The 13,131-nt window shown below is 36.0% G+C and overlaps 2 protein-coding genes across 5 annotated transcripts; both read right to left on the bottom strand.

The window, feature by feature from the left end:
• Nucleotides 1-3,240: 3,240 nt before the first annotated feature.
• Nucleotides 3,241-4,867, bottom strand: LOC113725491 (CASP-like protein 4C2). The gene is made up of 2 exons (XM_027248675.2): nucleotides 3,995-4,867; nucleotides 3,241-3,821 (listed from the first exon to the last, which is right to left on the bottom strand). The coding sequence occupies exons 1-2, from the start codon at nucleotides 4,394-4,396 to the stop codon at nucleotides 3,597-3,599; spliced, it is 627 nt and encodes a 208-aa protein (XP_027104476.1). The 5' UTR covers nucleotides 4,397-4,867; the 3' UTR covers nucleotides 3,241-3,596.
• A 3,041-nt stretch (nucleotides 4,868-7,908) lies between these two features.
• Nucleotides 7,909-13,131, bottom strand: LOC113725490 (ubiquitin-conjugating enzyme E2 7). 4 transcript variants are annotated; one of them, XR_003457347.2, is made up of 7 exons: nucleotides 12,737-13,093; nucleotides 12,506-12,608; nucleotides 11,337-11,434; nucleotides 11,112-11,212; nucleotides 9,425-9,502; nucleotides 8,478-8,643; nucleotides 7,909-8,203 (listed from the first exon to the last, which is right to left on the bottom strand). XR_003457347.2 is itself a non-coding variant. In XM_072073954.1 (7 exons), the coding sequence occupies exons 1-6, from the start codon at nucleotides 12,783-12,785 to the stop codon at nucleotides 9,456-9,458; spliced, it is 510 nt and encodes a 169-aa protein (XP_071930055.1). In that variant the 5' UTR covers nucleotides 12,786-13,131; the 3' UTR covers nucleotides 8,249-8,643; nucleotides 9,425-9,455. The 4 variants fall into 4 exon arrangements, 2 of the variants coding, with proteins under 2 accessions (XP_071930055.1, XP_027104475.1); XR_011838851.1 differs by having other exon boundaries at nucleotides 7,909-8,115; XM_072073954.1 differs by lacking the exon at nucleotides 7,909-8,203 and adding an exon at nucleotides 10,442-10,553 and having other exon boundaries at nucleotides 8,249-8,643; nucleotides 12,737-13,131.

Genomic DNA, 13,131 nt, shown 5'->3' with positions numbered 1-13,131 from the left:
TGTTAACATTATTATTATTATTATTATTATTATTATTATTATTATTATTATTATTATTTGTTGGTTTTATCTTATTATTTTATTTTTTCTTAGTTTGTTAACTGGCTCATTTTTTAGCATTACCAATTTATGATAAATTTTAGCCTATTTTCTTATCTTTATAAAATGAAATTTTAAATTTATATATGAAAAAATGTTAGGGATTCAAAATTTTTGGATTAAGTTTTATATTAATTTTTATAGTACTTAATTCAAATTTTTATATTCGTATTATTCAATTATTAAATAATAGGTAATTTTGTGACATAGAGTATAAATGAAAAAAATTGGTAATTAAATTTATTGAACATTATAAGTAAATATTTAAAACTAATGATGGGTACAAAGAGTGGTATAAATTGATAACTTAGTTTGCAAAAATGAATTTAAATGAGTTTGTAAAAAATTAAAATAAATGAGTTATAAATGGGTAATTGGGTTATCCAATTCATTTTTTGACATACCCATTTATACCCATCTAATTAAATGGGTATAAATGAGTTGACTCACTTATACCCATTACCCATTTTACCCAACACAAACCCGCCCAAGTCACCCATTTTGACACCTCTAGTTGTGACTAGAGGTGGCAAATCAACCCACTTAACTAGATTTACCCATACCCGCCTATGAATAGATGGGTATGGGTATCTTAAATTTTTGTATATGGGTTTAAATGGGTTACCCAATAATACCCATTTAATAAAATAAATGGGTAGTATTGGGTAACCCATCAAACCCAATTAACCCATTTAAAATTCTCCTCCCCCCAAGTCTCTTCTTTTCCCCTACCTTTTTTTTTTCAAATTTTTCATTTTGTCATGATGTTAACATTATTATTATTATTATTCTTATTTGTTGGTTTTATCTTATTATTTTATTTTTTCTTAGTTTGTTAACTTGCTCATTTTTTAACATTACCAATTTATGATAAATTTTAGCCTATTTACTTATCTTTATAAAATGAAATTTTAAATTTATATATGAAAAAAATGTTAGGGGTTCAAAATTTTTGGATTAAGTTTTTATATTAATTTTTATAGTACTTAATTCAAATTTTTATATTCGTATTATTCAATTATTAAATAATAGGTAATTTTGTGACATAGAGTATAAATGAAAAAAATTGGTAATTAAGTTTATTGAACATTATAAGTAAATATTTAAAACTAATGATGGGTACAAAGAGTGGTATAAATTGATAACTTAGTTTGCAAAAATGAATTTAAATGAGTTTGCAAAAAGTTAAAATAAATGAGTTATAAATGGGTAATTGGGTTACCCAATTCATTTTTTGACTTACCCATTTATACCCATCTAATTAAATGGGTATAAATGAGTTGACTCACTTATACTCATTACCCATTTTACCCAACCCAAACCCGCCCAAGTCACCCATTTTGACACCTCTAGTTGTTATATAAGGGTTGTTATTTTAGGCCTTGTTTGGATTGCTATTTTTCGTCGGAAAATTACGTTGTTTTCCGTGATCATATTTCCCTATTACCTTTTTCCCTCACATACATCACATCGCTACAGTAATTTTTTCATGAAAAATCATGAAAAATGCAATTCAAACACAACCTTAGTGTCTGTATTAGTTATTTTAAGATCCACTTTTGTCATGTCACTGTTTACATTGTATTGTATAATTACCACTGATAATTATAAAAGCCCTAAATCCTTTTAAGTTTTACCTCCTTCCCCTGATGTATAGTCTTGCACCAGTCTATTTCTTCTAGCAACAAACTGTGGACGGAGTCAATGTCGCTAATTAACGATCCAATTTTGCGTTATGACAAAAAGGTCGCGAAGACTTGATCGTAGACTTTGATTAAATGATTGCGTTGTTGAGCCAGCCAAGTTTTCTGATCAATTGACCCGTTAACATGAGGAAACGAAGGCTTGACTGGTGGCACACCACCAGGATGTGGCGCTCGTCCGCGCAGTTTCAGTCCACCCTAACCTATTGCCCAATTAAATATTTAAATTAGGGAGTGCAGTTTGGTTTTGAATATTTCCCACTAGGGCCATTTTGATTTCTGAAGGTTCGACAAAAATAAACTTTAGTCCGCTATATTTGGTCGTTGGTACAATTTTAATCCTTAGAGTTTCATAAAAAACAAAATTAGTCCCTAATGTTTTCAATTTGAAGCACACTTAAAACAATTGAAAAGATTTTTCTAAATATAGACGAGATCAACCATGTGAAGTCGCATGTCTGTTGAATTTTGGATAGTTGCTTATTTATAAAAAACTATCTCACACAATTGCATCATCGTCAACACATTTTGGATCAATGAACGGGATGCTCTGCCTAGTTTTAATTTTCTTTAGACAAAAATTTTCCTACTTTTTACTAGTGTTTAGTTACTGTTTTGCCTCATTATTTCGAAATTTAATTTAACTAAAATATTATTAGACGTGACTAAATTCTATCAGTAATTGAGAAAAAAATTTTCAAATGTCCTAAACCTGCTTCAAATTGGATACATTGACAACTAGATTTACTCTTGCGAAAACTTTAGGGACTAAACTGCACATATGCTAAGTATTGAGAGCAAAATTTATTTTTACTAAAATTTTAAGGACTAAAATCGCACAATAACTGAATATTTAAGAACTGAACTGCATATTTTTTCTATTAAATTATCACTCCGTTAGTATTTTCTTGTAAGTGGATCGGCGGCTCGCCATTTGATTGCGTGGTCAAATCCACAAGTCTTGAAAAGTCATTGAATATGAAATTACCAGCCGTGCCGCAATAGAGCCTGTTACCAGGATTGTCTACATTCTATGCGGCAGACTTGTTTCAATTGTGAATTATTAGAGATATTTTTACTGTAGCACTTTTTGTGATGTGATGTATGTGAGATAAAAAGGTAATTGGAAAAGTAAAAAGGTGTATTGGAAATTGTAATGATGATGTAAGCAAATAAATTTTAAGAAATAAAGCTCAATCCAAACAAAGCCTAATTGCTGCTGCCTTCTCTTTCTTTTCTTTATACTTTCCCTGTGAAATGGACAACTTTTTTGTTTGAAGAAAGATGCAGGGTGACAGCAATATTATATGCCCGTGTGAACTAGTACTTTTACGCAGTTCTCCACATACCAAACAAATTTTTTTTTTTTTAACATATATGAATGGTGTAGACAAGATTACAAAAGGAGGAATTGAAGAGAGACATGGCACATAAATCATGAATCGGTACAACAATCCACCACGTTTTATATTCAGAAAGAAGAGAAACGAAATATTAGGTTTGGTCACACCTCTAATCCTTCGACGAATCATCGAAAAAGTTTCTATCAATTGTACAATATACAACTAACTAACTGAGTAGGATTTAACTATTTTTTTTAGGGATAAAATCATGAAGAATGGAGGACTCTCATATGCACAATACCAACGTCCACCGCCGCCAACAGCAGTCGCCTCAAGCGCACATGCCACAGATGAGAGCAGCAGTAAATTGGATTCACCCTCAAACTTGTAATTGGGTTCACCACTCCAGGCCATGCGGAAAAATTATACGCTAACAATTAATCCCGCTCCTCTAGAAATGAAAACGAGAGCCGTTGACTATGAAACTGGCGAGTCGGAACCCCGAAAGCAACGAAGACAAGCCCAGGAACAAAAATCCGGCGAATCCTAGGGCTATAGATATGTCCGATTGTATGGAAAACGCATTGTTGTCCGTACCCGTGGTGTCCCCGTCCTTCAAAGATCGTGCCAGCTCCGTCCCCGCTGAGTTCGCCGACACCAGCATATACGAGAATACCTTAGCCGAAAATAAAACGACGGCGTATCAGCCTCGAGATGTTAAATATAAGGAGGAAAAGCAGAATTCTCTATTTCTAATCGTATTCATAGCGGAATAAATTAATGGAAATGGTAAAATTAATAATAAAATCACTACTGCTACTACTAGATTGTGGGGAGGTGGAAAAGCACCTGGTCGTGGGCGAAGTCGAACCAGACCTGTAAAACCTCAGGAAAGAGAGTGGTCCCGCCGGAGATTTCCCAAACGGAAGCTCCGACTTCGAACAGCGAATAGAGTGCGACGATGGCGTTGGCAATCGCGACGAATCGAAAGGCGTCGAAGTCGTACCAGCTGGGCGAATTCGAGACCCGAGAAGTGGAGAACATAAAAATGGCAGCGGCCAGGGAGAAGCACAAGGAGGCGAACCGGAAGATCAGGATCAAAATGTTAAAGCGGCGGAGCTTCTGCTCCGAGACGGTGGAGTGAAAGTGAGTCTGGATTCTGGGGCGCGGCGACGGCGTCTCAATTCCGCCGTTTCGGAGTCGGTCTTCAGGCAGAGGCTGAGGCTGGCGCTGAGGCGACCTCATGATCATATATCGCGAAGAATAAAGGTAATGTTCAGGTGGAAAGAAGAGTAAAGAAGGATCATGATAGAGGAATAACGCCAACGGGTGTGAAAAGAGTTACAGTCACCAGTATTTAGGAGTAGTAGTAGTAGTAGTGCGTATCAGGTACGAGTAGAATGAGACGGTACGAATGCAGAAAGTTGGAAGAGTGGGGTTTTTAATTAGTCAGGGGAAATGGATTCTGTGGACGTGAAATTGAGTTGGAGGGACGGGTTCACGAGGCATAACATGAATTCCATGAGAGAGAGAGAGAGAGACGGCGGGGGGCGGGGCGACTGGTGAGAGGATGCAGAGGAAAGGAGAGGGAAAGTGTGAAAAGGAAAAGCAAGAAAGAGTGAGGGACTGGTATACAGTAACAGCAGCCAGCCAGAGAGAGAGAGAGAGGAGAGAGGAGAATGGTGGTGGGGGGTTTTCACTTTTTTGTTTCTTTTCTTTCCAGTTTTTCACATTGGGTGTTAAGGCAGGGGAATACTACCCTCTTTTAACAACTGGACAACTCTATATTACTAATTCGGGACTCCTGCCGCTTTCAAGTTTCAAACATTTTTTCACATCAGAACAGAGTTTTTTTTTTTTTTGAAAAAAAAAAAGAAAGAAGAAGAAAGAAAGATGTGGGTATCTTCACGCGTTCTCTTCGGCCGTCATGGATGGTGCCATAAATAAAGATTAAAAGTTACTACAGTACTTCTACTGTTGTAGAACTGTACATTTTTTTTTTTTTTTATGTAATTAAGCCCAATAGTGAGTGATTGCGGTCTGAACATAATCGAGCAGAATTAACAGCAGAGAGTCTGTTTAAGAGTTTGGTTTAAATTAGCAGCGCTTTCATCCTTATTATATTAATAGATAAATACTAATGCCAAACTGGAGTGAATCTTATGTCCTATGTTGACTTTTCTTTTGACAAGCAGACAAAGGCAATTAGGTAAAAGGTCGAGTAGGCCTCCCTACGTGTTTCACTCTCAAGATAACTCCGGTCCTTTTCTTTTGCATTTGTTTTCCTGATTCGTTAGTAGAAGTGAAAATTGTGACGGTTATGTTTGGAAGGAGCCGTGCTGCTTCGAATTTGTTTTCGTTGATTATTCTTCGGCTTTAAAGTGATGAAGTCGAAAGAATCGCGTCATAACTTTGTGATAATTGTAAATTGCACACGACTTACAATCGCGACTTGTGCTCAGGGTGGAGACACAAAACGTCGCGTCACACGACAAAGTAAAAATTATTGAAAGAACCGGTCCACTCCTAGGACAGCACAATTCAAAAATCTCAAGTTCTCTGATAAGTTTGACGCGCTTTTTTTTTTTTATAAGAAAAGAGAACAAATTTTATTAATGAACTAGCCCGCCAATTGTTTTCCAAAATCTACCTGTTTAGAACCTGAATTTTTTGAAAGTTTGTCTAAAACTTTATTGTAGTGCACTGAAAAAAATTTTTATAGAAGTTTTTGCTTGTAGAAGTTTTTGGAATGTGAGAAATTTTGTAGAAATTTTTGTAAAATAAAAAACTTTTTTTCCTTTTCTTTTTTTCTTTCTTTTTCTCTTTCTCTTTCTTTTTCTCTTTCTCTTTCTTTTTCTTTCTTTCGTTTTTCTTTTCTTTCCTCTCCTCTTATTCTTCTTCCTTCCCCCTCCCTTGAGGTTTAATTAGAGAAATTTTTTTTGAGGTTATTGGCGCCGGAATAGGTGACTGCCGCCGGGAGAGGTGGTGGAGGTGGTGGTTGGTGTGGTAGGTTGGGTGAGGGAGAAAGAAAAGTTTTTGAAAAATTTTTTGTGTATAGATTTTTGAAGTGTGTAGATAAAAAATTTTGAGAAATTTTTTGGATTCTTATAGTAAAAGTTGTTAAAAAATTAGTAACTAAAAAACTAGGGTGCCAAACAGGCCCCTATTCTTTGTAGCGATTTTTTTTTTTTTTTTTTGCATTAGTAGTTTTAAATGTATGCCACATATATATGATTTGAATTTTAAAATTTGAATTCATATTATATGATATGATGTAAATTTGATTGTGTGAAAAAAATCATGCTAATTCATGAGATACCTTATTTGATTTTCTGAGAACCCAATTGATATTAGCAACATTCGTAGCAATTCAAATGTCATCCATAATTGGGCCAATATTACTAGATCTTGACACTTGGGTCTATAAATTAGTATAGAAAGAAAAAGAAAGTAACGAAGAAAGAAGCCAGTGAGTTATTGGAAATTAGAGAAATCGGTTACCCAATTCGATATCCCAAGGGGGTATTATTTATAGATAAGATTGATTGATTTGTATTATCATGTTACAAATCTAGCAATTTACTCTCTACCTTTTTTGAGCAGCCAGAACAGCCATTTTTGTGCAGTTTAGAACCCTAAATAAATAAATAAAAAAATTACACCAAAATTACCAAACAACCCCTGAATATTTTGCCAAGGATTAATTCAACGTGGTACAAGTGGTTCCAAGAAGCGCTTGAAATTTAACACTACAGCACCTGCAAACGAAACTGGTCTCCTTCCCGTTGAGCGTTGACGCCGTTGGATTCTGGATTGCTCCTTCTGTCCGACCTATATTACGGAAGGGCCTAATTGGGTTGAAGGGGATTAGAAAGAGAGAGGATTTCAGACCAAAGGAATGCACTGTTTTGTGCATTCTTTGACCTTTACTCCGACCTTATATTTCACCTGGCAATCAACTCGAACGAGAAGAGTTTTAAGTTAGCTCCCATCTTTAGTTGTTCTTGTAAATTATCATGCTGCGATCCAATGATGCATGATTAATGAAAGGTAGGAAAAAGCAGAATCAATAATTCAGAAACAATGAGCACCTTTTAAATCAACTCCACACGTTCTTTGTTACTTTTGGAAGTGATATTGAAGCATGCCCATTAGGGCATGTCGATTTGTTTGCCAACTGTGATCTGTGCTTGCTTGTATTTTGACGAAGAAAAGCCTGGTTGGATCAAACAAAAGAAAGAAGTTTCAGTGCTTTCTTTGGTCGTCTATCATCCCCTACCAAGGCACTCCTAAAAGAGTTGGGCCTGCTCCGCTTTTCTGGTTGCTTTTTCTATCAATCTCACGTACTAATTTATTTCAGGTGGCTTTTTCTATCAATCACGAGAAATTCTTTTCATCTTTTCTACTTAGCTCTTCCTCATCCTTTCTTACAACAATCCGAGGAACTCAAATGCTCCTCCCCGTACCTAAAAGATTCTAGGTTATCTTATTTCCAACAACAAAATTATTGTCCTGGAAAACGAACTGCAACTTGTACTCTTAATCAGCACAACTCAAATAGACCTGTGAAAGAGAAGTTGCGGTTGCAGAAAACTGAAAGGAATGTGTTGCAGGCACACACCAATACGTCCATATATTCGATCTTATACCAATACTAAATTGTTAAAGGTTGTATCATCCTTCCTCATTCCCTACTCCAATCTGCAGAACACCAGATTCTTAATACGTTAAAAGAGAGACTTTCTTTCAGCAAAACCGCCAGATGAAAAAGAGAGCAAAACCAAACGAATTTCAAGCTTTCAAAGCCAACCAACTACAAGAATGTCATTCCTGCTAAAGTTAGTACAAAGCCTCAAAATATGATCTGTCTGAATAGCACAGGCTTTCCATTTTCCATGTTAGTCCACTCCGGCCAAATGGAGGAGGAATATAGATTATACATAAATTAAGTCCTCCTCAACTACTGAATCCTGCAAAGGGAAGTTCAATTAGATGATTGAATCAAATATCCACTGATCTTCGCAGCTGAGTCTGGTCTTGTGGTGATCACAGAGTATCCTGAAGCAAGGCTCTAAAGTAAGGCAAAAACGTACAAGCAATGGATGATTTAACTGTTTGATTGGTTCAATCAATTGAAAAAAAAAAAAAATATCTGCAAGGTACATGGAGACCTGGGATCTAGTAATTGATAATCCAAGTTAGACCTTGTTTTTAGAAGTTTCACTACCAAATCAATGGAATGAAGTTTAGGTTAACATGAAAAGGAAAAAGTAATCATCTAAAATACAGAAAAGGTAAATCTTGGACGCCATTTTAGCAATTCTACACATACAAGCCTGATTTGACGCCACTCTCTCAGAGAAACATCCTTTTTCATCTGACAAGGAGCTGGACCAGTCTGCAACATTTACAGGAGTTCACATCATTTCTTCTTGAGATCTTCTAACACATCGGCTAACTTTTTTCTTGAAGCCCTCCCTATTATCTCTCCATTCTTTCTGCATTTGGCAACAGGAGAAAAGGCATAAGATATTAGTTCCGTCAAAAGCAGCCCAAACACAGAAAATTTATTTCATACTGGCAAACATGTCAGAAGACTCTGCAAACAACAAATTTCAACCGTGACAAGAGCTACTTTCCTTGTCAGGAAACAGTATTCACAGTGACATCCTATTCATCATTGGGTAGCAATTACCAAGGAATGACATTAACAAGCACAAACACTTCAATCTCCGTGTCTTACAAAAGATCATCTCCAAAAGGAAAAATGGTTGAAAAAAGAATGACCTAGAAATCATACTGTTGATCTTCAACACCTTCAAATGCACAACTAAGCAGGTCAAATCACCAATATCAAAAAGGGAAGTCAATCAAGGCCAAGCAAGCAATACCATTCATTTTGTTATTGATACAAATCTAAGATTTGAAAAGATGAAAGACTATGTTCTCGACTCCTCATAGTTGGAGACAACTGCACGCAAAATCAAGATTATCCAAACACAAGGCAAACTAGTCCTTTTGAATCACCTAAATCTCAAAGCAAAATTTAGGGGTTGAGGTATTAGAAGCTTCCACTGCTCTATGGGAGAATATTTGTAATGCCTCTGCAGAGATCAATTAATTAGATAGAATAGTGCCCATGGACATCATTCAGAAATATTCACAAAATTCCATCATTGTAAAAGCAATTTTCCCAGCTAATGACCAAGATTTATACCTAAAAAAGAGAAGGGAAGAACATAATAATATCCCCTGAATTAACTTCATCAAAATACTTACAGCAGCTTCAACGTTGGCTGGAGATTCGTCATTAGGACTTGAAAGCATTGATATGATGCTCAACACTATACTCTCCACCTGAAAGAGTCCTTTTGATCAACTTCCAAAGCCAATATTCTATTAGAAAAATTAAGTTAAACATGTAACTTATTTTGATCTATGTCAATGATATATGAAACTTAGTTGGCTGGCAATTGACAAAATGGTAAGAAAACAAGAAATTCCAGATCGAAGCAGAAATGTACAAGGATAGGTTCTTCACCCTGATCAAACATAGGTGATAAACTGGGAAGGCTTCCGGCATCCAAGGGAACCTTAATTCCCACCCTCGTAGATTTTGATCGTTGATATAAGTGGCCAAGTGATAAAGTCCACAAACAGAATAAGTTCACAATTTTAAGCTTCTTAAGAATTTGCACCAAATTTTCATCATTTTCCTTCTCATTTTTTCCCATCTAGAAAAAACAAATAGATAAGAATCTCTCTCATCTATGTACCTTGTCAAATAATACCACTCTAGTCAGTAACTCTCAACTGCATGCACAAAACAAAAAGAAAAAGAGCCAGAACCCTGTCCAATATCTCCTTGTATTCAGTTGTTCTTGTCCCTGTGGACAAAACTGTAAAAGTTCCGAAGCATAGATTTCTAAAGGAGGTTTATTTGGGGTCTGATACCAGCACCAAAATCAGGTTTCTTTTTAAATCTTACACTTAGCCACCACATGAAAAACTCCACCAAATACTCTTTTCCTAAACAGAATGGCAGGAGAAGCACCAACCTGTCATCGCAGTCACTAGGATCAGGACAAGTAATTTCAGCCACCAAAGTATACCATTACATGATTTTCACAGTGAAAGTACCTCAATTTTTACACAAACTATCCTCAACCATACCAAAATTAGGAGCACAACAGCATCACATTCAATCATTTAGCATGACCACCCTAATATTCACATACTTTTACAACCTAACATCAAAGAGAGCTTCGCGCCACAGAACTTTTGCTGTAACTGTACATTTTTCTGATGGGCCTGTGAAGGTACTCAGTAATAACTTTTTGGTAACATTTTTCTGATGGGCCTGTGATGGGCCTGTGAAATGTTCATGTCTGCCTGTCCCCACGTCCCCCTAACTTATGAAAAAGAAAAAGGTAAGAAAAATCAAAAGTGAAAGAGACTAGCAACCTTAACAATGAGTAAAATGAAAAGTAGAAGTGAACAAAGGATTTTGTTGACTAAAAAAGAGTAATGCATTGTCCAATATCAAATTTGTTAGCTACAATAGGAACCAGTATGTAGATGATTTAGGAAGGCAGATAGAGACCCAGAACTTGAAGAATGGAAGAGATAGACAGGGAAGCTGAACCAAAAGATTGCAAAGTTTGTCATACTGTACCCTAAGAAAAATGATAATTTTCAGTTGTAATTTTAACAAAAATTTTCAGCTGTCTACAGTAAATAGGAATATCTCCCTGTGATGCACATCTCTATGGATAATGCACCTCACAACACTCAATTCCTGCATCTACCATCTGTGTACCTCTATTCTATAGATAACTTCATGGTAAGAAATAGGATAAAGAAATAATGCAATGAGAAAATGCAAAAGGAGGTAAGCATGGAAATCCATTGAAAGTTAATAAAATCATAGAATGAACATTGACCCGAGGACTAGCTGCAGCCATACCGTATGGACAGGTGACCAGCGTTCACTAGCAAGCTCGTATCCATTTGGGTCATCACCAGGAGGATGAAGAATTGAAATGCAAACCTTGCCGTCAGTATAAACTGGAGGTCATTCAAAATTTCAGCAATTTAGGCTCATCGTAAAATTAAAAATCTGCATTATAATATAAAATAAGAAACATTTAAACCCAATAATAAGAGTCCAAGGTGCATGAAGAACACAAACCATTAGGGTGCCAGATCTCTGAAGTAAACTTCACTGTAGGAGGACTATTTGGATAGTTCTGGGGAAAGCTCATGATAGCATTAAAAAAACCTCCCTCGCTACACATAAAAATTTCACTGTCAGAAGGCCAAAAACAGATCCTTTTCTCAAACCAATTAATTAAAATTTATTCTGGAATCATTCAATCCTTGCACAAAAGTCTCAAATAAACAGTATACTATAAGAGACGAGTAAATAAATTGTACACCTCACAGATTAACAGATCAGTGGGGCGGTGGCTCTCTTAGCTTTAGAACTGCTACTATTAATAGAATCAAGTAAATATATTGACCCCAAAAATGAACATTGTTAAAAACCAAAACAATGCCGCATGATTGGTACACTGCACAATGGATATATCTGTATTAGGTTTTGGAAGAGGTCTAGCTCTAATTGCATGAGGCAATCACCACTATGAGCTCTAGATATATCATATGATTCAGCTTTACCAGGAAACCTTATTGTACGTTCAATTCATGACACATATTGGAGGAAGACAACAATGCCTGACCTTTCACTTCACTATAGCAAATCCATTTTTATAGGATGCTGCAAGCACTTGCAAACCAATACCACCCCACAATCAATAATTCCTTCCCAAACCCTGCTCCTCACCCTAGGGGAGAAGAAAACAATAAAAGAAACGATTCTGGACAATTGAATTTCGTAAATACACGCGTTGTATGTATGACCTGATGGGCAACCCCTTTTGGCACCTAAGCCCTGGTGAGAAGGAAAAAATCCAAAAACCAACAATTGGCAACAAATGCATCAGAGAATTATCCGCACTGATTGAACATGCCCCTAGCTAACCACCCCCCCCCCCCCAAAAAAAGGCCCACAATAAAGAGAAAAACAATAAAGAGAAATTTTATTTGCAATGGCAAAGATTCTACCCTTTCCTTCCCAAAGATAGAATAACAATAAAAAAAGTGTAAAACAAACTCTGTACAAAAATGAGCAAGTAGAATTCCCCTAATTTCACGCCATTAAAACTCAAAATCCTTCCATAAGAAGTAATAAAGCACTTAATGGAACGAATCTACGACTGACATCAGAAGACAAACTATGACCGAAAACAATTGATTAGAAATCCAATCCCTAAGCACCTAACAAAGAGAAGTACTCACTACAAAGTATCAGGGGGTCCAATAATTGTAACGCTCCATTCAAATAAGTTCTCTTCATCAACCAAACCAGCTGAAAATCCGTCCACAGGGTTTTTACAGAGATCTGCAAGCAAAAGGCAGCGATCTTGGTTAACAAATTTTGATATTTACGAAATACCAAAACCCTTTAAGCCAATTAAATTTCAATTCAAGATAATTAAAAAATCAAAAAGGGTTTATAATTCTTCATACCTCTGAGCTGCTTTTGGAGTAAAAGACTGGCTTGTGAAGCCGACGCCATGAAAGAAAAACAGACAAATACAATTAAAGAAATTAAAGACAAACAAGAAATGGAAAAGGGTTGAGAAAGTGGGAAGGGAACGGGGGAAGTTATTTGGAGAAGAAGGTTCTAGGGTGGGGAAAGAGATGGGAGGGAAAGATAATCAGGGAGTTTTATATATTGTGCTAGTATTATAGTAAGTAAATTTATTTAGTGACTAGTACCGTCTGTCTCTTCAGATGTAAATGCATGGCGTTATATATGAGGGAGAAACAGGATAGATTTCCCTAAATAAGCCTATCCTGCGTTATATAGGAGGAGAAAATGAAGGAGAAAAGTTTCTGGTTTTAGTATTCCACTCTTTCTA

This window comes from Coffea arabica, chromosome 2c (genome assembly GCF_036785885.1).
Source record: "Coffea arabica cultivar ET-39 chromosome 2c, Coffea Arabica ET-39 HiFi, whole genome shotgun sequence".
NCBI classification, from domain to species: domain Eukaryota; kingdom Viridiplantae; phylum Streptophyta; class Magnoliopsida; order Gentianales; family Rubiaceae; genus Coffea; species Coffea arabica.
The sequence above is the reverse complement of the archived record's forward strand: the minus strand, read 5'-3'. Positions and strand labels throughout refer to the sequence as shown.